General features: G+C 46.4%; 1 protein-coding gene across 1 annotated transcript in view; it reads left to right on the forward strand.

Moving 5' to 3' along the window:
* CCDC152 (coiled-coil domain containing 152) overlaps positions 1-21732 on the forward strand; it is a 101919-nt gene extending 80187 nt beyond the window's left edge. The window contains exon 8 of the mRNA XM_073655059.1: positions 21606-21732. Coding sequence (XP_073511160.1) covers positions 21606-21728 — 123 coding nt within the window. The 3' untranslated portion in view covers positions 21729-21732. The remainder of the gene's footprint in view (positions 1-21605) is intronic.
* The last annotated feature ends 5964 nt before the right edge of the window (positions 21733-27696 follow it).

A 27696-nucleotide genomic window follows, 5' to 3' on the forward strand; every position in this document is an offset into this window, starting at 1 on the left:
CCTGGGAAACGGAGGTCTGCTCCAGAGCTTCTGTTAATCCAGATGAAGAAATGATCTGATCTGATGCCCAGAATCTTTATAAGTCGGATCCAGGACCAGATAAAGAAGGTTCTGAGCATAATGTAGACCCTTGTTCCCAAACTGTAACTCCTGTTGGTGGAGACAATGATGAAGACGATGATGAGACTCAAATACCTGATTGGAGCGACAACTTGACTTTTCGGTCAGGGCAGGAAGAGGTTGGCTCTGAGGACGACGGGTGTGATAACACACAGGGTGATGATGACGAGGTTGGAGATCCCACTTACTGTCAACCCACAGTCAGCCAGTCGATGAGGTCAGCAGAGGAGGTGGAGGAGGATGTGACTAGCCCTGGGGATGGGGATGACTCGGTACCCGGGCATTTGCCTGGCCTTGGGGATGTCGCGGTGGTCGGCTCCCTGGCCCGTACCCTGGGGTCTCTCTTTAAAAGGGTGGATAATTGTTAATTTTATAAGAGTTCATGACGCCACCTGTGGTATCTGGTGACAAGCACCAGCGCTGCAGCAGTCCACTGAGGCCGGTGATAAGGCAGCTCGATGGTATAGCTCCCCACAGGTGGACCTAGGTCTCAGGGCAGCGTATGCAGGGGGAATGCAGGACAGGCGAGACCCAGCTGGGTCAGTGCAAGAACGGGAACGGACACGGTAGTCACTTCAGTACCTTTTACTGGTGGAAATTCAGGCACATCCCGGAGCACTGTAGGGTGAAGGGTGCATATCAGGATCCTCCCCAATGAGCGGGTGTAGGGCCTCCTGTTTCTTGCCTCTGCGTAGTAAGTTTCTGACCTGCCTGGAGCTAGGCCTAACTTTGTCTCTGTCCTGCGCTGGCTGACCTTGTGGTAGGGCCTTCTCTTGGAGTTCACGCTCCCAGTATGCGGGGCCTAAGCGTCTCCTGGCTCTGTTACATATCAGCACCTTAGCGATCCTGGGACTTGTAGTTCTCCAGGGATTCCGGTTATGCCTTACTGGGTCATAGAGATACCGGTAAGCTCGGATCCTGTGTCCGGTAAATGCTTCGGGGTGAGCTGGTTAAGCTCCTCTGCCCCTTATGTACTAACTCGCCACTCGCCTTCGGCCTACTCGGGCCCTCACTAGGCTATACACACTAACGGCAGCTTGCCGCTCTTCACTGATCTTACGGCACCGGCACACCTTAAGCTCTATCTGTGCTCCCTGAATCTAGCAAGCAGGAGCCTCGTGCTCCACTGCTGAACTATTAACTGCGTTCTCTAGACTAGACTGAGCTCCACTGCAGACTGACCTCTCTTAGGCTTCTCTACTGCAGGAACTCTTCAGAGGAACTGAACTGCCTAGCTCCACCTTCCCTATTTATATCCCTAACGGGCTCCCTCTGCTGGTCTGAGGTGGAAGGTGGAGATGTGTGAATGTTTATGGGGGCCTCTTGTGGAGGATTCCATCAATGCACTCTTCTAGGATCTGTGATACCAAGCGCAGCGGGGCATCACAGATGCTATTGACGACGAGGTTAGGTTGCGCCTTCCTGAACAGAGACGGAGTACTGGAAGCACGTCAACAACTGCATCCTCAACCACAACTCTGCCTCTGACCACAAGTCGTAGTGGCTCTTCAGGTCACATGGGCTCTAAGCCTTGCATAGCCTGGGCATTTATTCAGATCGATAAGGATGACCCAACTCGTGTTATCTGTAATATTTGTCAGCAAAAGCTAAGTAGAGGCCAAAAAATCCATAGTTTGAGGACTTCATGCATGTACCGTCACATGGATATGAAGCATAAGTTGCAGTGGGAAGCTCACTGTGCTACAATGTGGCCTAGCCGGCTGGGCCAACCACCGTCTGCCCCATCTTGTGCATCCGCAGCCTCTTCATCCTCTGTGACTGGGGGGACAGCAGTCACACATGTTTTTGGATGCAGACCTGCCACCTCTTTACCCGCAACAGCCAGTGTGATTGGCAGGTCGTCAGTTCATTGGGAAGTGGAAACACCTGCTAGTGTTGAGCGCTCTCCGACATCGAGAGCACCACCTTTGGATCAAGGCAACCTAACATGTCCGCCTGCATCTTCCTCACAGACCGGCAGTTTGCCGGGGACACCCTACTCAACACCGTCTAAGCACAACAGCCAGCCCTCGGTCCCTCAGATGTGGAAAAGTAAAAGACCATTTCCTCCTAGCCATGAGAAAGCTAAGAGGTTGAATTTCACCATCTGCAAGCTGTTGGCTACAGAAATGCTGCCTTTCCACCTGGAGGACACAGAGGATTTTCAAGACCTTATGTCCGTCACAGTGCCCCAGTACCAGATGCCCAGTCGGCACTACTTCTCAAAGAAAGGTGTGCCTGCGCTCCACTAGCATGTCGCACACAACATCACCGCTTCTTTGAGAAACTCTGTGTGTGACAGGGTGCACTTCACCACAGACACTTGGACGAGAAGGCATGGACAGGGGCGTTACATGTCGCTGACTGGGCACTGGGTAACTATGGTGACAGCAGGACAAGGGTCTGCTGTCCAAGTCTTACCGTCCCCACGAGTTGTGCGTCAATCCTCTTTATCTCGAAGTTCCTCCACTGCTTCTGCCTCCTCAACCTCCTCTCGGTCCTCCACCTGCACCCAAAGCCTGTCTGGTAATGCCACCTGCTTTCTAACTGCGCAGAAGGAATCCTGCACACCTCCTTACTATGCTGGCAGCAGGGCTCAACGGCATCAGTGTTTACTTTGAAATGTCTGGGAAATGTGAGTCACACAGCTGAGGAGTTGTGGTCAGCTCTGGAGACCCAGTTTCATGAAAGGTTGTCTCCACTGGACCTGCAACCAGGGAAGGCCATGTGCGACAATGCTGCAAACCTGGGTGCGGCACTTCGCCGGGGCAATGTCACACACGTGCCTTGTATGGCTCACGTGTTGAACCTGGTTGTCCAGCAATTTTTAGCCCACTATCCCGGACTAGATGGCCTTCTGCAGAGGGCACGGTCGCTGTGTGCTCACTTCCGCCGTTCGCATCCCGCAGTTCAACGACTTAAATCTCTACAGAAGTCGTTGGGCCTGCCAGTTCACCGGCTGAAATGCGATGTGCCGACACGGTGGAATTCAACTCTGCACATGTTGCAGCGACTGTGGCAGCACCGACAAGCCCTGGTGCAATACGTTCTGACGTATAGCCTGGGCCAACGAGATCCAGAGGTGGGGCAAATCACGCTGCAGGAGTGGTCTCAGATCAGGGACCTATGAAGTTGACGCGCCCCCTGGGCCATGGGGTACCCTGAGCCGGGCCGGTAGACGCTGGGGGTTGTAGTCACTGTGGCGGTGACCCAGTCCGTGACCCAGGGCGGTCAATCCAAGGGTAATTTGTATATATGGATTTTATAATGTCTGACTACGCCACCTGTGGAGTGCGGCCAAAGGGGCCGTCGCTGCGGAACAGTCCTCTGAAGCTGGTGGTTTTGCAGCAACGGTATTATTACTCACCACAGGAAGAGTGTAGCTTCAGGGCAGTGTGGGTGGATGATGGTGGTTGTAGTGCAGGGAGTCAGTAATGAACACAGAGTCCGTGTGATGCCGTCTCAAGATATTACTCACAGTTGTTGTAGTCCAGACTACAGGTACCAGAGCAATCTCCCCCGTCGTGCTGTGCATACTCAGTGAGGGGCTCAGTCCACCCCCAGATAGCTCCGGAGTACTTAGCAGGACCCCCTTCTGTGTGTCTTTTCTCTGGCCTTCTCCCTGCACCTCACACCCAGTGACACTTCTATCCGGTATCCTCGGGCCTTGGCGGGTGACGTGTGTTCCGTCCCCTGGGTCCTATGTGGCTACCTTCTTAGTGAGACTGGTGTGGACTTTGGCCTGCAGTACATGAAATGCAGCAGCCTCCGGTTTCTAGTTGAGCCTTGCTGTTTCTCCGCTACTTGAGGGACCGGTTCCCCTTATCTGGCCTGACCCCTCTACCTCCTGGTAGCAGCGGGAGTACGGGTGGCCTTCTGCACGGCCCGTAGCCGTAGGGTCCCTTCGGTTCCTGGAGCCTTCCAGCTCCCACTCCTCTCTTCTCTCCTTCAGTCCTGGGCCTCCCAGGCTAGGCCCGCCTCCGGAGCAGAGCTCATGCCTAGTCTCTGCTCCTGTCACTTTTCCTCCTCTGTCTGGCTTGCTCTTTCTAAGATGGCTTCCTATTTATACTCTCCTTGTCATGTGCTCCCCTAAGCTGCTCCCCTAAGCACCCACTACATAGGACCCTCAAACCAGCTAGGGACCTGGGACTGTGCTCTCCCTTAGGAGCAATCTCGCCCTACCCCCACTGCAGGTATGTGTTGGATGCAGGAGTCAGGGTCCCGAGCCATACTCCTTCCTTACCTGAGGGTGAGATACCACACCTCTGGGTGAGATGCAGTAACTCTGTGGCGACTGAACCCTCAGGGGCGCCACACACCCTTCTGCACAGTTTTGAAATGGCGACGAAGATGTTTAGTGCTGACGACGATGCCATTATCAGCATGACTATTCCGGTGATTTACATGCTGGAGCACACATTAAACAGAATTCAGAGTCAGGTGGTGGGACAAGAGGAGGTGGAGGAAGTAGAGGAGGAGTCGTATGCGGAAGGGATAACATCTCCAAGGTCCAGACGGTTGGCAGCACCAAGGCGGCAGGCATGGGAGGGTGGGGGAGAGGGATTAACCAGGGCGCATGGTAGCAGCCAAACTGTTGAGGAAGGTGCAGGAGCCGAGGAAGAAGTGGAGGACGAACTGGCGATGGGCATGGAAGACTCATCAGATGAGGGAGACCTTGATCACATTTCTGTTGTGCGAGGTTGGAGGGAGAGGGCAGAGGAAGGAAGCATGATTCTTACCTCGCTACCAACACAACAAGGACTTGATACTTCTGGATGCGCAAGACACATGAGTGCCTTCATGCTGCACTACCTGCAACATGACCCCCCGATTGTCAGAATTCGAAGTAATCCCGACTACTGGGTTGCCACACTCTTAGATCCCCGGTACAAAAGTATATTTGCCGAAATAATTCCTGCCATAAAAAGGTATTGACGAATGCAGGAGTATCTGCAGACGCTGTTGCAGAATCTTACATGTGCTTTTCCACAAAACACCAGTGGTGCACGTAGTGAATCTCACAGTTCTAACTTGCCAACGGTGGGACTGTCGAGTCTTCATCACTCAAACAGTAACAGTAACACAGTATCTGCTGGTAACAGCAATTTTGTGGAATCGTTTCACCACTTTTTTAGACCATCCTTTGCAAGGCCACAGGAGACAAGAAGTCTGACACATAGTCAATGCCTAGAGAGGATGGTACAGGAGAATCTCCAAGTGAACATCGAAGCCATGACTGTGTCACTGGACCCTTGCTCATTTTGGTATTCCAATCTGGAATAATCGCCGGAGCTCGCCACTCACGCCTTGGAGATCTTGTCATGCCATGCAGCCAGCCTTCTCTCTGAACGTGTGTTCAGCGCTGCTGGTGGTGTGCTGACAGATAAGCGCACGCGGCTGTCCACTGAGAATGTAGACAGACTCACGTTCATAAAGATGAACAAATCATGGATTCGCAAGGACATTTCTACCCCTGTGTCATCCTTGGGAGACTAAAAGCTTGGGGATTTGGTAAAATCACCTCACCAACCGTTTTAAGCAACAGTGGGGCAATTGATGCCACTTAACCCTAGAACGCATGACCATAAAAATCTACCCTTTCACATACCTGGGGCCCTTTAGGCCCGTGTACAAATAACATGGAATAACTCAAACTCAAATGACAAACAACTATATACATGAAGAATACCTAGAGTTTCAAAATTCTAACTAAAGTAATCTTGCAGAAAATAGAAAACAATTAACTGGGCGGGCCTGCAAGGCCACAGGTATGCGTTCTAGGGTTAAGTGGTGTCTGTGCCACAATTTTGGGAGTCCCCTTGCTGTGTCTTACGTGACGTTGGCATCGTCAATTCCAGGTGGGTTGGGTCGCACCCCCCCCTTTTAACTGTAAGAAACTACATACACTATGGCTTGGGGTAACACAGATGGTTGAGTCTGAAGAGCTGTTTACTCAGAGGTCTGCTCCAAATCTTCAGTGTCTGCTAGTCAGCATAGAATTTTTAACTGCATCTAGCCTAGGCAATACTTTGGGCGTAGTAGCCCAGCTGCGAAGCAAGCTGCACCGCCTGTGTATCTAATAAGAATTTTTAAATGAATCTAGCCTAGGCAGACTGTGGGGACCCCCAACCAAACCCAGACGCTCAGCCCCCCTACCGCCTCCCTTTCATGGACAATACAATAATGTAACTCTTACAACTGGATGGGTGAGGATCGGTCACAGCTTTATTAACTCTTTATACTCATTCCATTAGAAAGGCATTTTATTTCTAAAATAATTCAGCTTGTTGCAGCATGCCCTGGGTCCCCACTCCGGCAAGTTGGCCAACAAGTGTAACTCTCCAACATGTCCTTTCTATTTCCAGGCCACGGAGGATCCAGCGTACTCGTATGCAGGACTCTGACCCCCACCCATCACTCTTAACGCTTGTTCCACTCCGTCCTGGAGTCCTGACAGGAATATGTCCAGTCCAATATCTATTAAGTGAACACCGTCGGGCCGTATGAGGCCTGCTTTATGTCCTTCCAGTTGTCGGTGTCGTATCACTACACCGCCTCTGACTCTTCTAAATTTTGCCATCCGAATATTTATTACCCGCCTTGTCCATTCGATGGCCGTGATGTCTCGCGCACCTTGCCATACCGCTATCGGCACAATCTCTGACCATACTATAGCTAATTTTGTGAAAAATTCTCTGAAGCGCTCAGTGTCTAGTTTCATTATTGCCATTAGTTATGCGCTCTTGTGATGACCTAGGTTGTTTCCCCCGGCCTGTATAACTAAGATGACCGGACCTCTTGCCTCTCTCCCTACCTTGATTACCTCCATTAGTACCTGTGGCCATAGCAGGCCTCTAATACCTCTCCAGTTGAAATATGTGTTATGAAACTCTAATTTCCTCCCGCCTGGGCGGACTTTCGCCCTTTTTTGTGCCCAATATATATACGAGTGGCCTATCACTCACACTGTTGGCTTAGCGTCACCTGTAAAAGAAACAAACCACGTTAGGATAACAAGTCCGGTCTTATGTATCTCGCCAAACACGTGGTTTGCCATCTCCCTATCCTCTGAACTTCCGTTTCTGACAATCCTGCTCTTGCTGCTTCCGTGGCCGCACCTATGCGGAATGAGTGTGTCCCGTAATCTTTGGGGTGGTTCCCTGCCGATGTTATGCATTTATTAAATATAGCTTGGAACAGGTATCTTGATAATGGCGTTCCATCAATGTGTGATAGGAAGAAATTACTTTGTGATCTGATGGTTAGATATGTTTTTACTATTGTTACCCGACTCAGTGTACCGTTTGTGGGTTGTAGAAGTACCCAAGTACCCCTGCCCGCTGGAACCGTTTTCGATTGGTGTATGCGTAGACGTATTGCATTATTGGCTATGACTACGTCCTGGTGTAATAAGCCTCCACTGGTGGTAATTTTGGATTGAGGGACTAATTCGCTTATACATAGCGCCCCGAAGAAGGCGATCACAAATGCAGTAGACATTAGTGTTGCTTCAAATTGTGAGTGTCATGTTAATGGTGTTAGGGATATGATGTGAGAAATCAGTTTTAGTGACACGGGACGGGACGTCTACATTCCTGACTTGGCTGACCCCTTTTCCACCCTTTTATGGATTGTCTGATGATGAATCTTTGTCACATCTCCCCAATTCAGTAGTTGGAAGTGAAATGCTACTCCGGTCAGACACCGCTGCGCTGACGCTCCTGATATGCCCCTCATCATTAGCTGGTGGAGAAATTCTATGGTGACTTGTGATCTGGCTTGTTCACATTGGTCAACCCGTCTGCCTGCTACTAGTCGTGTCCACTCTTCCCATGCCTTACCGTATGCTTGCCACGTTGACGGGGCAACTGACGCTCTGATTAATGGCATCAACTATTCGCCACTAGATCCCATAGGGAGGGTGGGCAACTGTTGCCCGATGGGTGGGCGTTGTGGAAGAGCTCTGTGAAAATCTGCCAATTGAATTGTTATAAAGCGTTAGCAGCATAGTGGCTAGCGCGGACCCATACATTGTGTTTTAGGCACAGGAATGCTAGCCTGCGTAGTAGGCCTAGCACTGGGAGAGACGATGATGCCATCTTATTAATGCAGTGCGCTAGGCTGGTGTTTTGTGTTATGAAGCGTATATTTTTGTTAGCCAGGCGCGCGCCCCATATTTCTATTGCTACCACTATTGGGAAAAATTATTTTCAGGGCTAGATGCAGCTAAAAATTATTATTAATTTCAAAGCTAGTGGAGCTTGGTATAGATGGCCTAATACAATGAGTCCCACACACTGCTAGAAGCCCAAATATTTTTTCAGAGCTAGATGCAGATAAAAATTATTTTTAATTTGCAACCTGATGGAGGTCAGTATAGATGAACTAATAGACCCAGTCCCACACACTGCTAGAAGCCCAAATATTTTTTCAGAGCTAGATGCAGAAAAAAATTATATTCAATTTGCAGCCTGATGGAGGTCAGTATAGATGGACTAATAGAACAAGTCCCACTCACTGCTAGAAGCCCAAATATTTTTTCAGAGCTACATGCAGAAAAAAATGATATTCAATTTGCAACCTGATGGAGGTCAGTATAGATGGACTAATAGACCAAGTCCCACACACTGCTAGAAGCCCAAATACTTTTTCAGAGCTAGATGCAGATAAAAATTATTTTTAATTTGCAACCTGATGGAGATCAGTATAGATGGACTAATAGACCAAGTCCCACACACTGCTAGAAGCCCAAATATTTTTTCAGAGCTAGATGCAGATAAAAATTATTTTTAATTTGCAACCTGATGGAGGTCAGTGTAGATGGACTAATAGACCAAGTCCCACACACTGCTAGAAGCCCAAATATTTTTTCAGAAGTAGATGCAGAAAAAAATTATATTCAATTTGCAACCTGATGGAGGTCAGTATAGATGGACTAATAGAACATGTCCCACACACTGCTAGAAGCCCAAATTTTTTTTCTGAGGTAGATGCAGAAAAAAATGATATTCAGTTTGCAACCTGATGGAGGTCAGTATAGATGGACTAATAGAACAAGTCCCACACACAGCTAGAAGCCCAAATATTTTTTCAGAGCTAGATGCAGATAAAAATTATTTTTAATTTGCAACCTGATGGAGATCAGGATAGATGGACTAATAGACCAAGTCCCACACACTGCTAGAAGCCCAAACATTTTTTCAGAAGTAGATGCAGAAAAAAATGATATTCAATTTGCAACCTGATGGAGGTCAGTATAGATGGACTAATAGAACAAGTCCCACACACTGCTAGAAGCCCAAATATTTTTTCAGAGCTAGATGCAGAATAAAATTATATTGAATTTGCAACCTGGTGTAGGTTAGTATAGATGGACTAATAGAACAAGTCCAACACACTGCTAGAAGCCCAAATATTTTTTCAGAGCTAGATGCAGAAAAAAATGATATTCAATTTGCAACCTGATGGAGGTCAGTATAGATGGACTAATAGAACAAGTCCCACACATTGCTAGAAGGCCAAATATTTTTTCAGAGCTAGATGCAGATAAAAATTATTTTTAATTTGCAACCTGATGGAGATCAGTATAGATGGACTAATAGACCAAGTCCCACACACTGCTAGAAGCCCATTTTTTCAGAAGTAGATGCAGAAAAAAAATTATATTCAATTTGCAACCTGATGGAGGTCAGTATAGATGGACTAATAGAAAAAGTCCCACACACTGCTAGAAGGCCAAATATTTTTTCAGAGGTAGATGCAGATAAAAATTATTTTTAATTTGCAGCCTGATGGAGGTCAGTATAGATGGACTAATAGAGAAAGTCCCACACACTGCTAGAAGGCCAAATATTTTTTCAGAGCTAGATGCAGACAAAAAATTATTTTTAATTTGCAACCTGATGGAGGTCAGTATAGATGGACTAATAGAGAAAGTCCCACACACTGCTAGAAGGCCAAATATTTTTTCAGAGCTAGATGCAGATATAAATTATTTTTAATTTGCAACCTGATGGAGGTCAGTATAGATGGACTAATAGAGAAAGTTCCACACACTGCTAGAAGGCCAAATATTTTTTCAGAGCTAGATGCAGAAAAAAATTATATTCAGTTTGCAACCTGATGGAGGTCAGTATAGATGGACTAATAGAACAAGTCCCACACACAGCTAGAAGCCCAAATATTTTTTCAGAGCTAGATGCAGATAAAAATTATTTTTAATTTGCAACCTGATGGAGATCAGTATAGATGGACTAATAGACCAAGTCCCACACACTGCTAGAAGCCCAAACATTTTTTCAGAAGTAGATGCAGAAAAAAATGATATTCAATTTGCAACCTGATGGAGGTCAGTATAGATGGACTAATAGAACAAGTCCCACACACTGCTAGAAGGCCAAATATTTTTTCAGAGGTAGATGCAGATAAAAATTATTTTTAATTTGCAGCCTGATGGAGGTCAGTATAGATGGACTAATAGAGAAAGTCCCACACACTGCTAGAAGGCCAAATATTTTTTCAGAGCTAGATGCAGATATAAATTATTTTTAATTTGCAACCTGATGGAGGTCAGTATAGATGGACTAATAGATAAAGTCCCACACACTGCTAGAAGGCCAAATATTTTTTCAGAGCTAGATGCAGAAAAAAATTATATTCAGTTTGCAACCTGATGGAGGTCAGTATAGATGGACTAATAGAACAAGTCCCACACACAGCTAGAAGGCCAAATATTTTTTCAGAGGTAGATGCAGATAAAAATTATTTTTAATTTGCAGCCTGATGGAGGTCAGTATAGATGGACTAATAGAGAAAGTCCCACACACTGCTAGAAGGCCAAATATTTTTTCAGAGCTAGATGCAGACAAAAAATTATTTTGAATTTGCAACGTGATGGAGGTCAGTATAGATGGACTAATAGAACAAGTCCCACACACTGCTAGAAGGCCAAATATTTTTTCAGAGCTAGATGCAGAAAAAAAATTATATTCAATTTGCAACCTGATGGAGGTCAGTATAGATGGACTTATAGAATGATGCTATGCCCAAAAGATTTTACTTCACTAGGTGCAGTAAAAAAATTGGTATTCTATACACAGGTGGTATGTCTTGCAACACAGATAGGCTACTCCACTGACTAACACACTCTGCAATAGGCCAAAAAGGATTAGCTTTGCTAGATTCAGCCAAATGCTGTGAAAAAAACTTGCACAGCACTGGCACAGACCTGCCTGGCAAAAACTGATAGGAACTGATGTAACCTAGTCCTGAAAAGGACTGCAATTACAATTAGTCTTTACTCCCACAATCTATCTATTTAAGAGCACAGACCTGCCTGATAAAAGTCGTAGGAAATGCTGTAACCTAGTCCTTAAAAGGACTGCAATCACAACTATTCCCTACTCCCAAGCTATCTGTAGATTTGTGCGAAAATTGGCTTGAAATTAACAAGGTATAGCGCACACAGCAACAGCGGTGCCGTCTAACACGCAGCTGCAGCAGTGAGAAAATGGTGGCGACGGGGAAAATGGCTTGGTCTTATAGGGCAAGGACATGTGACATACACTGCCAATGACACATGCCCTTGCTTGTGTGAAAAAAAGCACTTCGCTCCGTGTGTGCGCTGCTGATAGGCTGACAGATTGCACCTCCCCACTGTAAATGCGGGAAAGAGAAAAAAAAATGGAGTTCTTCATTATTCCTGCAGAGATCCATCCCCTGCCCCTCCCCCCGCCCCGCTGTACACTCAAACTGCGTATTAACATTAATTTTCATCATTACTGAGAAAAAATCCAGTTATGATTTTGGTGCACGAACAGTTATCGAACATAACCTCGAACAGCCGAATTTTTCTCAAATCGTTTGTGTTCGCCGAACGTCTCGAACACCGCCCAAAACAGCTCGAATTTGAGATTGGCGAACAGTTCGAGTAGAACAACGCTCATCTCTAATTAGCAGTGGTGCAAATAGGTGTTTTCGGTTGATCTAATTAGTTTCCATCACTACTGCCCACAACTTTTTACAAAACTGATCCATTGGTGCAGAGCGGAGTCCGCAGTCACACAGCTATTGTCTACATTGGGTGTCCTAGTGCCTTATATTAAAGGGCTAGGCCAGGGCTAATATACTGCTGACCTATCCATAGGATACATTAACACCCATGAGTGCCTTATGTGCTTTATGGGATATTCACCATGATGACAACAGATACATTTTTCATTCACAGGCAATAATGCACTTGTTTCCAAGAAAGGTGAATCTTAAAAAAAAGATTACACTTGACAGGAAAGGACAATTTACAAGTACTGAGGAACTTCTGAGTTTATTATAAATGTTCTTCAACTCGAGCAGAAATGGAGAAATTAGCATTTAATAAAAACATATCAAATGTCAGAATGATCATAAATCAGAGTTTAGTTAAATAGTAGCTACAGATTTGAATCTTTTATTAATAAATCAGTATATCTGAAAATGAGAAAATTATTTTCTCACTTCTCAATCACTTCTCTCTTGAACTGATCATTCACTGTCAAAAGCTACTCAAATCTGTCTACAGATCTGTCTTCAGTGAAGATCAAATTACACTTGATGCCTATAGAAATCTATGTAGGGAAAGGGAAAGTAGCTGGAGGAAAACAAAACCATACAGGCACCAAGACAAACTGATGAGGCTTCTAGTCCCAATTCACCAGCAGCATGTACCAGACACTGACTGCATGATTTCAGCCATGTATGTTTGACTCTAAAATGCTGCAGTGTTTCAGAGAAAAATATACTTTAAAAGCCACCGGGACCAAGCCACACTTGTAGGAAACTTGTAGGTCTTGAAGGAAAGGCTGATCCCCAGCAGTTTCTCCCCGCCCGCTGCCAGTTACTCACATGTCTCTCCCTATGCACATAGGGAGAGACCTGTCAGTCATTGGCAGTGGGTGAAGACAAGCCACTGTGGTCCAGCCTTTCTGACTTAGTCCCTGGTTGTTTTTAAAATATATTTTTCTCCGAAACTCCGCAGTGTTTCAAAGTCAAACATATAAGACTGAAATCAAACAGCTAGTGTCTGATGATACATGTTGCCAGTGCACTAGAATTCTAGCACAAACTATTGTGAGTAACAATCCTAAAAGTCAATATTGACCCTTTATCAAGCCTTGTCCCCTCATCAGGGCAAAGAAAATATTCTGATTTGGCTAAGTGAGAGGCCTCTGACTTAGGGCCAGCTTGGCATTATCAGCTGGCCCTAAGCCCGAAATTCATGGGGTCACGCCAATATTAGACATGACCACCATGAATTTCTATTAAAGTATTTAAAAAAACACAACACCCAGAATAAAGTCCTTTAATTGAAATAAACACACAATTTTTTAATGTTCTAAATTAAACCATACTTACCATCACGCCCATTCCAGCTGAAGCCAACGATCTCCTGCAATAAAAGTAAAATAATAAAGCAACCTCATCCTTACCTTTCCATGGTTCCCACGACAGCTTCAGCTCTGCTACATTGACATGACAGGCTGGATCGCAGCCGAAAGCTGCCATCCAGCTTGCCATGCCGCAGACACTGAGAAGCGCAGGCATGCTTGCGCTCTGCAGTGTCTATGAAGGATGGCATGCTGGATGGCAGCGCTCAGCTGTGATCCTGCCTGTCATCTCAATGCCATCCCAGCGTTGGAGAATTCTCCTGCTCAAGCGCTGACTTCATTCACAGGACTGCGCTTCTCAGTGTCTGCGGCATGGCAAGCTGGATGACAGCTTTCGGCTGCAGTCCAGCCTGTCATGTGAATGTAGCAGAGCTGGAGCCGTCGTGAGAACCATGGAAAGGTAAGGATGATGTTGCTTTACTATTTTACTTTTATTGCAGGAGATCGTTGGCTTCAGCTGGAATGGGCGTGATGGTAAGTATGGTTTAATTTAGAACAATAAAGAATTGTGTCTTTATTTCAATTAAAGGACTTTATTCTGGGTGTTTGTGGTTTTTTTTTAACTTTGACTATGGGGTTAGTAATGGGGGTGTCTTATAGACGCCTCTCCATTACTAACCTGGGCTTGATGTCAGCTGGCATTATAAGCTGACATCAACCCCAGCCCTATTACCCCCTGCCATCGCTACAGGGCAGTGGGAAGAGCGAGGCTAAGTGCCAGAATTGGCACATCCTATGGATGAGCCATTTCTGGGGCGGCTGACGGCTGGTGTTTCTAGCCTGGGAGGGGGCCAATATTCATGGCACCCTTCCTGGGCTATTAATATCAGCCCCCAGTTGTCTGCCTAGCCTTTGCTAGCGAAATAAAATAGGGGGGACCCCACGTCATTTTTTTTGGGGTCCCCCATTTTAATAGCTGGTGAAGGCTATGTATTCAGCTGGGGGCTGATATTAGTAGCCTGGGAAGCTCCGTGGGTATTACCCCCTTCCCGGGCTTCAAACATCTGCCCCAGCCGTCCGCTTAACCTCCGCTAGAGACTAAAATTACGGGGAACCCCACGCCAATTTTTTTTTTTAATAAATCCTTTATTTTAACACTAAATGTCAAGTACAGTAATCAACACTATCACTGTACTTCTTATATATGTGACTGACTTGTTTCTATCTATCTAATCTATGTGTGATGCTCTATTCTTTCTGTTATAAATTGTCGGGTACCGGTGTATGCCGCTGCTGAATTGCCGGCTTTTCATGTAATACATTCTACATTATTCTTAGTTGTTTTCCTTCATGTAGAATTAACCTACAAGGAAAGAAAGGGTTTATTTTTATTCCGATATTTGTGTCCCATTGACTTGCAATGGTTTCCGGTATCGGAATCGGCGATATCCGATATTTTTTGGGTATCGGTCCGATCCAATCCGATCCGATATTTCCCGATATCGGAAGGTATCACTCAACACTATTCGTAAGCCAACCAGCTCTTGCCCGCCGCCTCACATAGCGCGCGTGTGCATGGAGCAGAAGATAAATGGTTTTAGATATTCAGGACAGGTAAGTATAGCCCTGTCATTAGCCCTTTTCTCACTTCCTCCCTCTATTCCTTCTCAGGGTGGTAGATTCTGGAGAGTGCATGGCTCCGGAGAAAAAAACTAGTTGTGGGGGCACCTTTCCCTGCCATCCAGGGTGCGTGCGGCTTTTTGGGAGAGGTCCTGTATGGTGGTGGTGGTGTGTGTTTGTCACGTTAGGTATTTAATCTCGAGGCCTGGATATGCTCAAGCTAGGTACAGTATCCACGTATACACCCTGTATATCAAACTTGGGTGTGACCTTGCACTATTCACACACTAAATCACTTTTTATGATCAACTCGTTCACTGCTCTAACACCCCAAGCCACTGAGGGTTGCCTGTGGGCCTCACCTGCTGGTCAATCAGCAGGTCCGGTGGTCATCCATCTGACCAATTAGAGTGGGTCCTTCCTGCTGTGGGGCCACGTCTCTTCCTGCAGCTGGCCCACCCCCCTCATCTACCTGTGGTTTGGGCTTCTTTTTCTCTAGATATTCAACCAGGATGGGTCTTCTAACATCGCTCCATGACTTGCTCCAGCACGACTTAATGCACTGGTCGGCCTAAGTGTCCTCAGTCATGATCCTATTGTTTGTTGTTGGGGTATTCTACACTCACAGTGTCCCAGTGGCTCCCCCTCTCTTTTATCACCATCCAGTTACCTAGTATGTTTGCATGTCTTGCAAGGTCGGATTTCCCTTGGGTCAGGCAGTAACATATTTAGCTGCTGGTACCTCCCTTGTCCTCTGCCGATTGCTGCCCTGGGGATCCCCGTGACCTGGGTATGAGGATGTGCCCCTCCCCTTGCATGGGCCCCAGCTCGTCTGTACCCTAGACCTTGGGTGTGGTTCTGGAACTAGCATCCAGGGCTTTACCACCCTTAGTACTATGACCACTGCCCAGTCTGTGCTCACTGCTTCACCTCATACCACTGTCTGCAGTTATGTGAAGGCATTCTTCAGGACCAATCAAGCAGTTGGTCAGTCAGGCGATCAACACTAGCAGTGTGCTGACAGTTCAGTTGACCCTATTGGGGCCGAACCTGGGAAGTATTGTGTTCGCCAGACTGTCCTGGTCACTCCAAGGTGGGCGCAGGTTCTCAGTCGTTCAGTCTGTAGCAATGTACACTTCAGGAGTTACTCACACACTCCACTTCTAGATGGGCTGTAGCCTTGTCACAGTGGGGCAAGGTTACCAGGGTAATATATTCCTGATTTGCGGCCATGTGGCATCTAACAGACTCCTCTTGGCCCTTCATATGCTGTACACCTCCCAGAGAGCGTCAGACCTACCAACTGAGGCTGTTCTGTCTACCATCCGGAGTAGGACAGACCAGCCAGCTAAGACCTTACAGCCAGGTAAATCCCACAGAGGACCCTGCAACCCAGAGATTAATCTGACCACCGTCCAGAGTGAATCAAGACACACCAGTTGAAGCCTTACAGTTGGGCGAATCCCACTGAGGACCCTGTAACTCAAAGGTTATTTGGACCACCATCTAGAGTGAGTATAACCTTCTAGATTAGACCTCACAGCCGCGCTGTTTCCACAGATGATCCTGTAACCCGGACACTAGGTGGATCACCTCCCACAACAGGTAAGGTGGTGCATCGCAGGTGTGATTCTGTTAGCATTCTACCTCATTCCTGGGTGAGTCAGGCCCATGGGGGGTTCTCTTTGTAGAGCGCACCGTATGTTTAGCAATCTACAGGTGCTCCAACCACCTTCCTCAGTGGCTCTGAACTCCACAACAAGGACTTCTTTGGAGGAGAAGGTCAGGCAGGCAATCCAGATAGTGTGAGTGGTATATTACAGTGCTCTGGCTATTTTCCACAGTTGGTCAGATCAACAAATAGATTGCAATCATAGTGATGTATTGTTCAAGTGAATCAGACAGTATCCTGACAATGCTCCCATTTGTCTACAGCTTACTGAGTCTTCTCAGCTGTACGTATGGTGAGGGAAGCTATGATATGCTCTATCTTAGGGGTAGATTTGGGTAGCTGCAGTTTTGGCCTCTCAGATCGTTCGTATCTGCTTTATCCCATTGGCTTCAATTAACTGTCAGAGCCCTTCAGCAGGACGTGACCGCACTAGTGAACCTGACTGTATTCAGTGTGAGTCTGACCTCTTAACCAGTGTCTTCTCATTTTTAGGTCATATCGCACAAGCAAGCCATATGGCATGGAAGCAGACAAGGCACTTTCTACTTACCTTAGATAAGCTCCCTTACCAGGTGGATGACAATAGCAGACCAGTCAGTACACTGATATCTTTCTTAGATGAGTTAAGCCCCCGTCTCACATAGCGATATCGCTAGCGATATCGCTGCTGAGTCACGGTTTTGGTGACTCACCAGCGACCTCACCAGCGATGTCGCTGTGTGTGACACTTTGCAACGATTAGGCCCCTGCTGTGAGGTCGCTGATCGTTGCAAAGTGTCCTGGACCATTTTTTGGTCGTTGGCCTCCCGCTGGCCAGCACACATTGCTGTGTGTGACCAGCGGGACCAACGATCTGGCTGGTAACTATGGTAAACATCGGGTTACTAGGGGCACGCGCGCACTTAGTAACCCGCTGTTTACCATGGATACCACTCTGCTACGGTGCGCGGAGGCTCCCGCGCACCGTAGCAGAGTGGTATCCATGGTAAACAGCGGGTTACTAGTGGCACACGCGCACTTAGTAACCCGATGTTTACCATAGTTACCAGCCTGCTCCTGCTTGCAGCAGGCTGGTAACGGGAGCAGGACATCCTGGAACGATTCTTTCCACGATGTCGCTGCTCCCCTGATCGCTGGTGAGCCTGCCTGTTTGACAGCTCACCAGCGATGTATTAGCGATGCAGCAACGATCCCTGACAGGTCGTATCGTTGTCGGGATCGCTGCTGAATCGCTTAGTGTGACGGGGCCCTTAGACCATCAAACTCAGACTCATAGATTCAGGGTGGAATGTAACCAGCCCTAAGGGGACCCTCACCACTTCTCAGGACAGATGCCTCTTCAGAGAGAAATCAGTCAGGCTGAGACTGTTAGTTTTGCAGATTACACAAGAATTGTTCTGATCATTTATTTTTTTCTCTGCAGGCCAGCACCACAAGCAGGGCCTTCTTTCTATGGCTGATCACAGATCAAAAAGGCAATCCAATTGGTACCAGGACTACTATACCGCTTGGTAAATCAGGTTGCACACACGGACCAGTAAGTGCCTTGGCCTCGTCGTAGGTGAGTCAGTCCAACTAATTCAGACCCCTTGGTATTTCAGGTGAACAAAAGGTCTCTCATCTAATTCTAGGTGAGTCAGACCTATTGGCGAAGACCTTTCAGTTTGGCAAAGTTGCAAGACTTCTGTGCACTTCTTCAACTTCCAGCTAGTGTTTTTGTTTCAGGGAGAGACCTCTCAGCTTAGTGCATCCCTAAAGCAATCAAGGTTGCCCTGCTGAGGCTTTTCCGCTGAAGAACAAGGGCTCCCTCTTGATTCCAGCATTTAGAAGGCACTTTTCCTCTAATTCTAGAGACAGGGGTTACTGACTCACCCAGTAGATCCTTTTTGCTTGGCAATGTGGGATGCAGGTGGCTTACACTCATTTAGGCATCTTCAGCCGATAAGAGACCGTTGATCAGATGCACCAGGATTGATGCTTCCTGAGTAGGGCTGTACTTTTTAAGTTGCATTGGGTGACTATTGAGGCCTCTCTTTTGAGGTGGTTAGTTCAGTACTTTTTATCCTTTATGCTGTCTCTGTCTTATCTTAGTCCTGTTCATCTACAGTCCTTGATGCCTGGGTTGGAGAATACTGGTAGTGCTTTCATCCTTTCAACTCCTATGGGAGCCCTGGCCAAATTTGTCTCATTTTAGTGTTAATGCAGGTTGTTCAGACTATCGACTTCAGATATGTTGCCTGGTTCCCCAGGGCGTGCAGAGATTTTATGCCTCTGATGGTCTCCCAAGTAGCCTACCACCTACACTAGAGCTTCCCCCAGTAGGTGATGGGTCAGGGCAGATGTGTGGGCTCTTCCACATTCCAGAGCAATCTTGGTCTTTCCTTAGTAAGGCAGGAGTCTCTTTACCCAGGTTGGTCTGAATATTTTGAAGGCTGGTTCTGCTTAGGATTCTGCAGTTTGAGTCCAGAACCCCTGTTCAGCATGGCAGATGCCCCCAGTCACCAGCTGCCCTCTTCTACACAATTTTTTGGTCATTTAGTTTATCGGCAGGCTTGTAGGGTCCGTAGTTATGAAGGTTTCAGATTTAGTTTGCCTGTCTAAGATTAGGGAACAAGGGCTTTAAGGGTCCTTTTTCTCATATTTACTTTAGCATCTGTCTCATAGGTGAAGGCCTGTGGGCAGCCTTCGTATGGCAATATCCTCCTTTTTAAATTTTTGCATGCCTATATTGAGCTAGGACAGACTCCCAATAGCCAGGTTTCTACCTTAACGTTCCTGGTCCAGAAGAATTTAACTTGTAGGCCGTGGATCAGGACTGCCTCTAGTGGGGCTTGTTGTTTTGCGGTCTTCTCCCTTTCGCCAATCAGCGAGAACCCTTTATTTCGGCTTCCTAGTGATTTTTCTCCTTTCTAGTGATCTCCTTCTCTGGGACAGTAGTCTGGCGTTTGGCTCTCTCTCCTTTCACCTCAGCGGGATTCTCCGCCTTTTGACTTTAATTAGGAAATTGCTCTCCTTCCTCTAAGTACTACACCTCTCACCTTCCTGAGAGGCTCTCACATAATCTGACATGGTCAGAGCTGTGCATCTCTATTTGTCTCTCAGAACTCTGTTCGGATGTCTTGTGGTCATCCCGGTATGCTCTGGCAGAGGTTTGACTGCCTCTAGGGTGATCATTGCTTGCTGAGTCAGATCAGCCATTAGTGAGGCTTATAGGGCAGGTGCCAGTTCTCCTCCATTCAGGGTTAGGGAACACTCTGCGTGGACTGTAAGAGTTTCCTGGGCTGTTCTTCTTCAGGCATAAGTTTTCCAATTATGTAAGGCAGCGTATTAGTGCAGATCTTTTCTAGATTTTACAGAATCCACACCTTTGCTTCTGTAGACGCAAATCTTGGCAGGAAGATACTGCAGTCAGCAGTTGCCTAGGTGGCAGCTTGAGCCGGAGTGGAAAACTTCTGTGGTAACAGTATAATATTTGGTTTTTCATTCCCACCCTAGGCCCAGCTTTGGGAAGTCCCATGGTTTCTGTGTCCCCCAATGAGATGAACGAGAAACGTACCGTAGATTTTTGGTACTCACTATAAAATCTGTTTCTTGTAGTCTTCATTGGGGGTCATAGCACCCACCCTTGGTTGCCCGGTTTTCTCTCAAGATATAATTGGATTATTTTCCATTTATGTTGTAGTTCTTTTTAGGGCTTCTCCTACTGCTTTCTCACTAAACTGAAGAGCCTGATGCTGGCATGCAAGGAATAGTCTGCAGGGGAGGAGCCAATTTTCAATTAGATGTATTAATAGTGTCAGTCTTCAGGTGGTAGCAGACTATCCCACGGTTTCTGTGTCCTCCAATGAATACTACAAGAAACAGATTGTATGGTGAGTACCAAAAATCTACTTTTCTCATTTGTCTCATTGGGGGATCTCTCAAAACTGCCCCATACTCTCGGCCGGGTGTACCTGTGTTCCCTATGAGAGAGCCGATGCCATACAGCCATACTGGCTTACCCTTCCTCTAAAAAAAAAGCATCTACCTCTGAAATTCAACAGACTGGTCCCGACATCATCTGTTGGGGAAGAGTGGGGAGACCCCTATATACATTATAGAGTCAGCTGATCTAGCCAAAATCGGTTGGATGACTTTTATCTAGGGTGTACAGGGCGTTAAAGGAGTTGTCCACTACTTTTACATTGATGCCCCATCCATGGGATAGGGCATCAATGTCTGATCGGCTGGGGTCCCTCACCCGGCAGCCGCTGGCCGGAAGTGCTTCCCTGCGGAGCTTGGCCATCTAGTTGTAGTGGCCGCCGAGGGGTACTGCACATCCGCCTCTTATTCAATTCAATGGGAGGTGAATGTGCAGTAACCCGCGGTGGCCACTACCACTAGACGGCCAAGCTCCGCAGGGAAGCACTTCCGGCTAGCGGCTGCCGCCGGCTCTGATAACAGCTGATCAGCGGGGGTGCCGGGTACGGGACCCCGGCCGATCAGACATTGATGCCCTATCCTATGGATGGGGCATCAATGTAAAAGTAGTGGACAACTTCTTTAAGGATGACTGTTGACGATAAGAATTACCAGTGAATACCCACAAAAAGCTGAGTTCATTCTGTATGCAAGTTGGATGTTTTAATAGGTTCTTTAAAGAATGAAAGCACACCCAGAGTTTGACAAGAGGAAGACTGCAGAGGACGGTAGTTGAGAAGGGAACCCCTATGTTTTGTCTTTATTTTGTAAAAGCAAAAGCTTTTAGAGCAAAGTGTATTAGCACTAAAACGTTTGTGAACTATTAGTCAATTATTCTAATCAGAATCCTAGATCTGCTTCTCTTCTTACAGAAATTACAGCATTTGCAAGAAGAAAAGAACAAGGAAATTGAAAGTCTCAGAAACATAATTAAAGATTTAGAAAGAAGACTGAGTGGCGGATCAGACTCCCGGCTAAAGAGGAAACGTTTCTGAAAAATTTCAAGTAAATGGATGTTATACCTTGTTATACCTTGTAGAAAAACATTGCCGGATTTTCTATTTGTCCTTAAAGAGGTTGTCCACTACTTTTTCATTGATGGCCTTTCTTTAGGATAGGTCATCAATGTCTGATAGGCCGGGGTCCGACACCCGGCACCCCCGCCGATCAGCTGTTATCGGTGTCGGCGGCCAGAAATACTCACTTGCGGAGCTGGCCATCTATTTGTAGTGGCCGCCGCAGAATACTACACATTCGCCTCCTATTCAAATCAATAGAAAGTGGATGTGCAGTACTTGTCTGAAGATTGCCATCGCATGACACATAAGTCTCTTTTTTCTTGTGACTGCTTTGCTGTTTTTTTGTGCCAAATTCATCAGTGTCGCTCAATGATTGATAAATTTGGTGCATCTTAATAAGATATTACACTTCTGTCCAGGAATTATACCTTTTATGTCACACCCCTAGTGGAGGGAGTTTGCAACTTCTTCTTTGTGGCTTTGTAAAAAACTAATCTGGCTAAAACCTCAGTTTTGAAAAGTAAAAAGGGGTGTAAAATTGCAAAAAATCACCCATTTTTTGTGTAAAAATGCTGTGCAGCGAAATTTGAGACTTTTTTTACACTAGTAAAACTGGCACAATAGCCGTAATGCCCCCTTCCTCCATGACTTACCGTAATTTCCAGGACTGGCAATTCCTACCAAAAATCTCCAGACTGCGGCAAGGAAACCACTCAGAATGTAAAGGTCCTCAATAGCCCTGAAGCAGTTTAGAAACCATATCCAATGCATTAAAAATTTGAAGCCATTCCCTAATATATTCTGATAAAAGGCATCAAAGTAGAGCTTCAAGGGGTATTCCCATATCCATGGTCCTATCCTGGTATGTAGTGAATGTAATTATACAATTAGTAAATATCTCCAATTAGAAATGTAGTATAGTTCTTCTCATTAACTATGTCACTTACCCCATGTGCACGGGATATGCAGTAGCTTAGGTATCCATTGTGGTCACCACTCATATAGTGACAGTTAGTTGCTAGTGGTCGAAACCATGGATACCTTAGCTACTTCAATGCCCTGCACATGAGGTAAGTGACATAGCTAATCAGGAGAACTATACTACATTTCTAAATGTAGGTATTTTCCAATATTATTATCACACCTACTACATAATGGGATAGGATTATGGAGATGGGAATACCCCTTTAATTTTAGGGATTATGGACATGGTAAAGCCTTTACAGTAGTGGTCAGGGGTTGCACTTTTTTTGCGTGTGGAGAGCTGTGTAATCCTCCAGCGGGTGACTGGAGAGATATACTTTCCCTCGAAGCAATGCTTTTAGGCCAGGATATGTATAGAGTCTAGTGTTGAGCGAGCACTAAAATGCTCGGGTGCTCGAAGCTCGGGCCGAGCTCACTGTGATACTCAGGTGCTCGACCCGAGCAACGAGCCCAATGTTAGTCTATGGGAGACCCGAACATTTTTGCGGCGGCTCCCCCGGCAGTCTGTAGAAAGCCTAAAAAGTGCCCAAAACGATAGTGACAGTGCTCAAATGACATGGGGACAGCATGGGGATCGCCCCAGGAAGCATTTCTGACCCCCAGGTCACTGCTGTCAACAACGTGGTCAGAGGTATTAAGCCACTTTTACAGGCTCACAATAAAATGTTCAAAAACGAAAGTGAAAGTGCTTTCCTGTGAAATATGTTAACCCCTTAACGACCATGGGTCTTTCTGTTTTTGTGTTTTCCTTTTTTGCTCCCCTTCTTCCCAGAGCCAGAACTTTTTTAATTTTCGTTCAATATGGCCATGTGAGGGCTTATTTTTTGCAGGACGAGTTGTACTTTTAAACACCATCACTGGTTTTACCATATCGTGTGCTGGAAAATGGGAAAAAAATTCCAAGTGCAGTGAAACTGCAAAAAAAAATGCAATTCCACAGTTGTTTTTTGGGTCCTTTTTTTACCACGTTCACAGATTGCTAAAACTGACCTGCCATCATTATTTTCCAGGTCGTTACGAGTTCATAGACACCAAACATGTATAGGTTCTTTTTTATTTAAGTGGTGAAAAAAAAATCCAAAGCTTGCTAAAAAAAACAAAAAAAATGACGCCATTTTCCGAGACCCTTAGCTTCTCCATTTTTCGGGATCTGGGGCCAGGTGAGGGCTTATTTTTTGCGTGCCGGGCTGACGTTTTTATTGATACCATTTTGGGGTAGATCCGATGTTTTGATCGCCCGTTATTGCATTTTATTGTAAAGTTGTAGCGACCAAAAAAACTTAATTCTGGCGTTTAAAATTTTTTTCTCGTTACGCCGTTTACTGATTGTATTAATTCTTCTTTTATATTGATAGATCGGGCGATTCTGAACGCGGCGATACCAAATATGTGTATGTGGTTTTTTTTTTATATATATATATTTTATTTTCAATGGGGCGAAAGGGGGGTGACTTAAACTTTTATATATTTTTTATTTTTTTTATTTTTTTAAAAACTTTTTTTTTACACTTTCTGCTTGCTTCTATAGTCTCCAGAGGACACTAGAAGCAGCAGTTGTCTGATTGCTTCTACTGCATACAAGCGATGAGCAGATCGCTTGTATGCAGGAGAAATGCTCACTTGCTATGAGCGCTGACCACTAGGTGGCGCTCATAGCAATTGAGACATGACAACCACAGGCGTCTGCTGCAGACCCTGAGTTGTCATGCCCACCCATTGGTGACCCGCGATCACGTGACGGGGTCACTGATGGGCGGGGCTTAGGACTCCCGGAAGCGCGAGTTAAATGCCACTGTCAGAGATTTAACATGTTAACAGCCGCGGGTGGATTGCGATTCCAATAATCAGCTGACATGTGCTCGCTTCAGTGCGGGCTCACCGCCGGAGCCCCCGCTGAACCGGCCTTCCCGACCTGGTGCGTACTATTACTGACCAGGTCGGAAAGGGGTTAAGGAACATCCTTTCCAGGGTAAAGACTTGTGTATAAGGTAAAATAAATAACCAAAAACAAAAATAGTCCTCCACACCTTGGGCTATGTTCACAAGTAGCATTTTTTATGCGTTTTTGCACGTTTGTATTGCTTTCAACCGTGACAAATGCATTCACCGGGAAATGTCATTTTAACATTTTACAACCTTATCTGGCCATGTGCTGTGTGACACATGCATACAGTGCTAAAAAGACATGGGAACAGCATGGGGAAGACCCCTGGAAGCATCTCTGACACCCAGGTCACTGCCTAAAAGTGTGCCCATCAGAAGTGATCCTTGCCGCATCAGAAGATGCAGACTTGCAACTATCCCTGTGCAAGTCCTTGTCCCAGGGCAGTGTTCAATTGTACCTCCCCCATAACTTGCAATACAAGCGCAAGTATGCAGCCTGCCACCCACCCACCCCCAGGCTGCAATACCATACTGCTAGCTTGCTTGCACTTGAAATTGGGCCTTTTAGGCATGTGGAGGTGGAATCTGGCCACCACGTCATGGCTGCGTCGGTAGCCTGGTATTCATACTCAGTCCCCAGCCGCCCGGCGGCCGGGTGTCCACGCTTGGTCCCCAGCCGCCAGGGGGCGGCCGGGTGTCCATACTCAGTCCCCAGCCGCCCCGCGACCGGGTGCCCACACACAGTCCCCAGCCGCGTGGGGGTGGCCGGGTGTCCATAAACGGTCCCCAGCCGCCCCAATTTGTCCCAGTGCGCCTTATACACAAGCGCACATACCAAAACATTACCTGTGCCCTCCCCAGTGCATTTAGTGGGAAGGACAGCCTAACCACAAACACGTGGACAAGTGAATGTGGCCAGGAATGGTCCATCTCACTGACGCCTTCACACTGGGTTAATATTGTGGAAGCCGGGACACAGTTGGACACTGGGATGCAACACGTCCTCCAGACATAGAGGATTGCGGGTCCTGGGTCAATCAGGCTTCAACACAAAGTTCAGAAGGTAGACAGCAGCAGTGGTCGGCCTCCTACACAACGAGTAAATTATTCATGATCATGAGGCCATCCACCTCCTTAGCTTTCTGTTCCTTGGAATGCAAGCGCATGTATGTAGTAGCAGCTAGGCCTGAGGTGGTCAGCGTTTTGGCGCATATTCTACCTCCTTCGAGGATTGCTGGATGTTTTCCTGCTACTATCCCAGTTCTATGACTCCTGTTAAAACAAAGCTTCAGGTGATGAATGATGGATGAGGTGGTGGCAAAGGAGAAAGAGCAGGAGGAACAGGGACCATTCACATCAATATCAGGCCAGCCAACCACACATGTCTTGTAGGATATGTTTCTGTACCAAAAGGAGCGGTTCAGCTACACAGTTATAAGGCATACAGTGAATGCAATGCCTACCAAAAATTTCGAGGCACTCCAATGCCCCTTGGAAGTGACATGGAGGTCAGAGGGCCTTAGCTAAACCGTTTTTTCCATTTATAGCAACTGGGTCTCCTGTACACTGTTGGCCTAAGCAGGGAATGGAAGGCTTTCCAAAAATTATTAGGCACTGCAATGCCCCTTGAAACAGACGTGGACTACAGCGTATTAAAAACCTTCTACCCATTATCGGGGACTGGTTCTCCCTTAGTGTTCGCCTATGCATTGAAAAGCAAAAGCTGACAAAAATTAGGAGGAAATGCAATGCCCGTTGCAAGAGTCGTGGAGGTTAGAGGTAATTAAAAACAACATGTCAATGCCCCTTGGAAGAGCTGTGGAGTTCAGAGTGGTTTAACAAGACGGTTTTAATGCCCCTTAGAAGAGACGTGGAGTTCAGAGTGGTTTAACAAGACAGTTTTAATGCCCCTTGGAAGACATGTGGAGGTCACAGTAGCTTAACAAGATGGTTTTAATGCCCCTTGGAAGAGACGTGGAGTTCAGAGTGGTTTAACAAGACAGTTTTAATGCCCCTTGGAAGAGTGGTGGAGGTTACAGAGGAATAAAAAGACAATATCAATGCCCCGTGGAAGAGACGTGGAGGTCACAGTAGCTTAACAAGACGGTTTTAATGCCCCTTGGAAGAGTGGTGGAGGTCGCAGTGGAATAAAAAGACAATATCAATGCCCCTTGGAAGAGTGGTGGAGGTTACAGTGGAATAAAAAGACAATATCAACGCCCTGTGGAAGAGACGTGGAGGTCACAGTAGCTTAACAAGACACTTTTAATGCCCCTTGGAAGAGTGGTGGAGGTTGCAGTGGAATAAAAAGACAATATTAACGACCCTTGGAAGAGACGTGGAGGTCACAGTAGCTTAACAAGACGATTTTAATGCCCCTTACAAGAGCCATGCAGTACAGCATATTAAAAACATAATTCCCATTATTGGGGAGTGGGTGTCCCATAGTATTTGCTTATGCCTTGCAAGCAAAAGCTGCCAAAAATTAGGACGGAGCAACTTGCAATGACCCTTACAAGAGCCATGCAGTACAGCATATTACAAGCATAAGTCCCATTATTGGGGAGTGGGTCTCCCATAGTATTTGCTTATGCCTTGCAAGCAAAAGCTGCCAAAAATTAGGACGGAGCAACTTGCAATGCCCCTTACAAGAGCCATGCAGTACAGCATATTACAAACATAAGTCCCATTATTGGGGAGTGGGTCTCCCATAGTATTTGCTTATGCTTTCCCAGCAAAAGCTGCCAAAAATTAGGATGGAGCAACTTGCAATGCCCCTTACAAGAGCCATGCAGTACAGCATATTACAAACATAAGTCCTATTATTGGGGAGTGGGTCTCCCATAGTATTTGCTTATGCTTTCCCAGCAAAAGCTGCCAAAAATTAGGACGGAGCAACTTGCAATGCCCCTTACAAGAGCCATGCAGTACAGCATATTACAAACATAAGTCCCATTATTGGGGAGTGGGTCTCCCATAGCATTTGCTTATGCTTTCCCAGCAAAAGCTGCCAAAAATTAGGACGGAGCAACTTGCAATGCCCCTTACAAGAGCCATGCAGTACAACATATTACAA

The sequence above is a fragment of the Phyllobates terribilis genome, unplaced genomic scaffold (genome assembly GCF_046119375.1).
Source record: "Phyllobates terribilis strain yellow unplaced genomic scaffold, ASM4611937v1 Scaffold_1__5_contigs__length_1240528914, whole genome shotgun sequence".
Lineage (NCBI taxonomy): Eukaryota > Metazoa > Chordata > Amphibia > Anura > Dendrobatidae > Phyllobates > Phyllobates terribilis.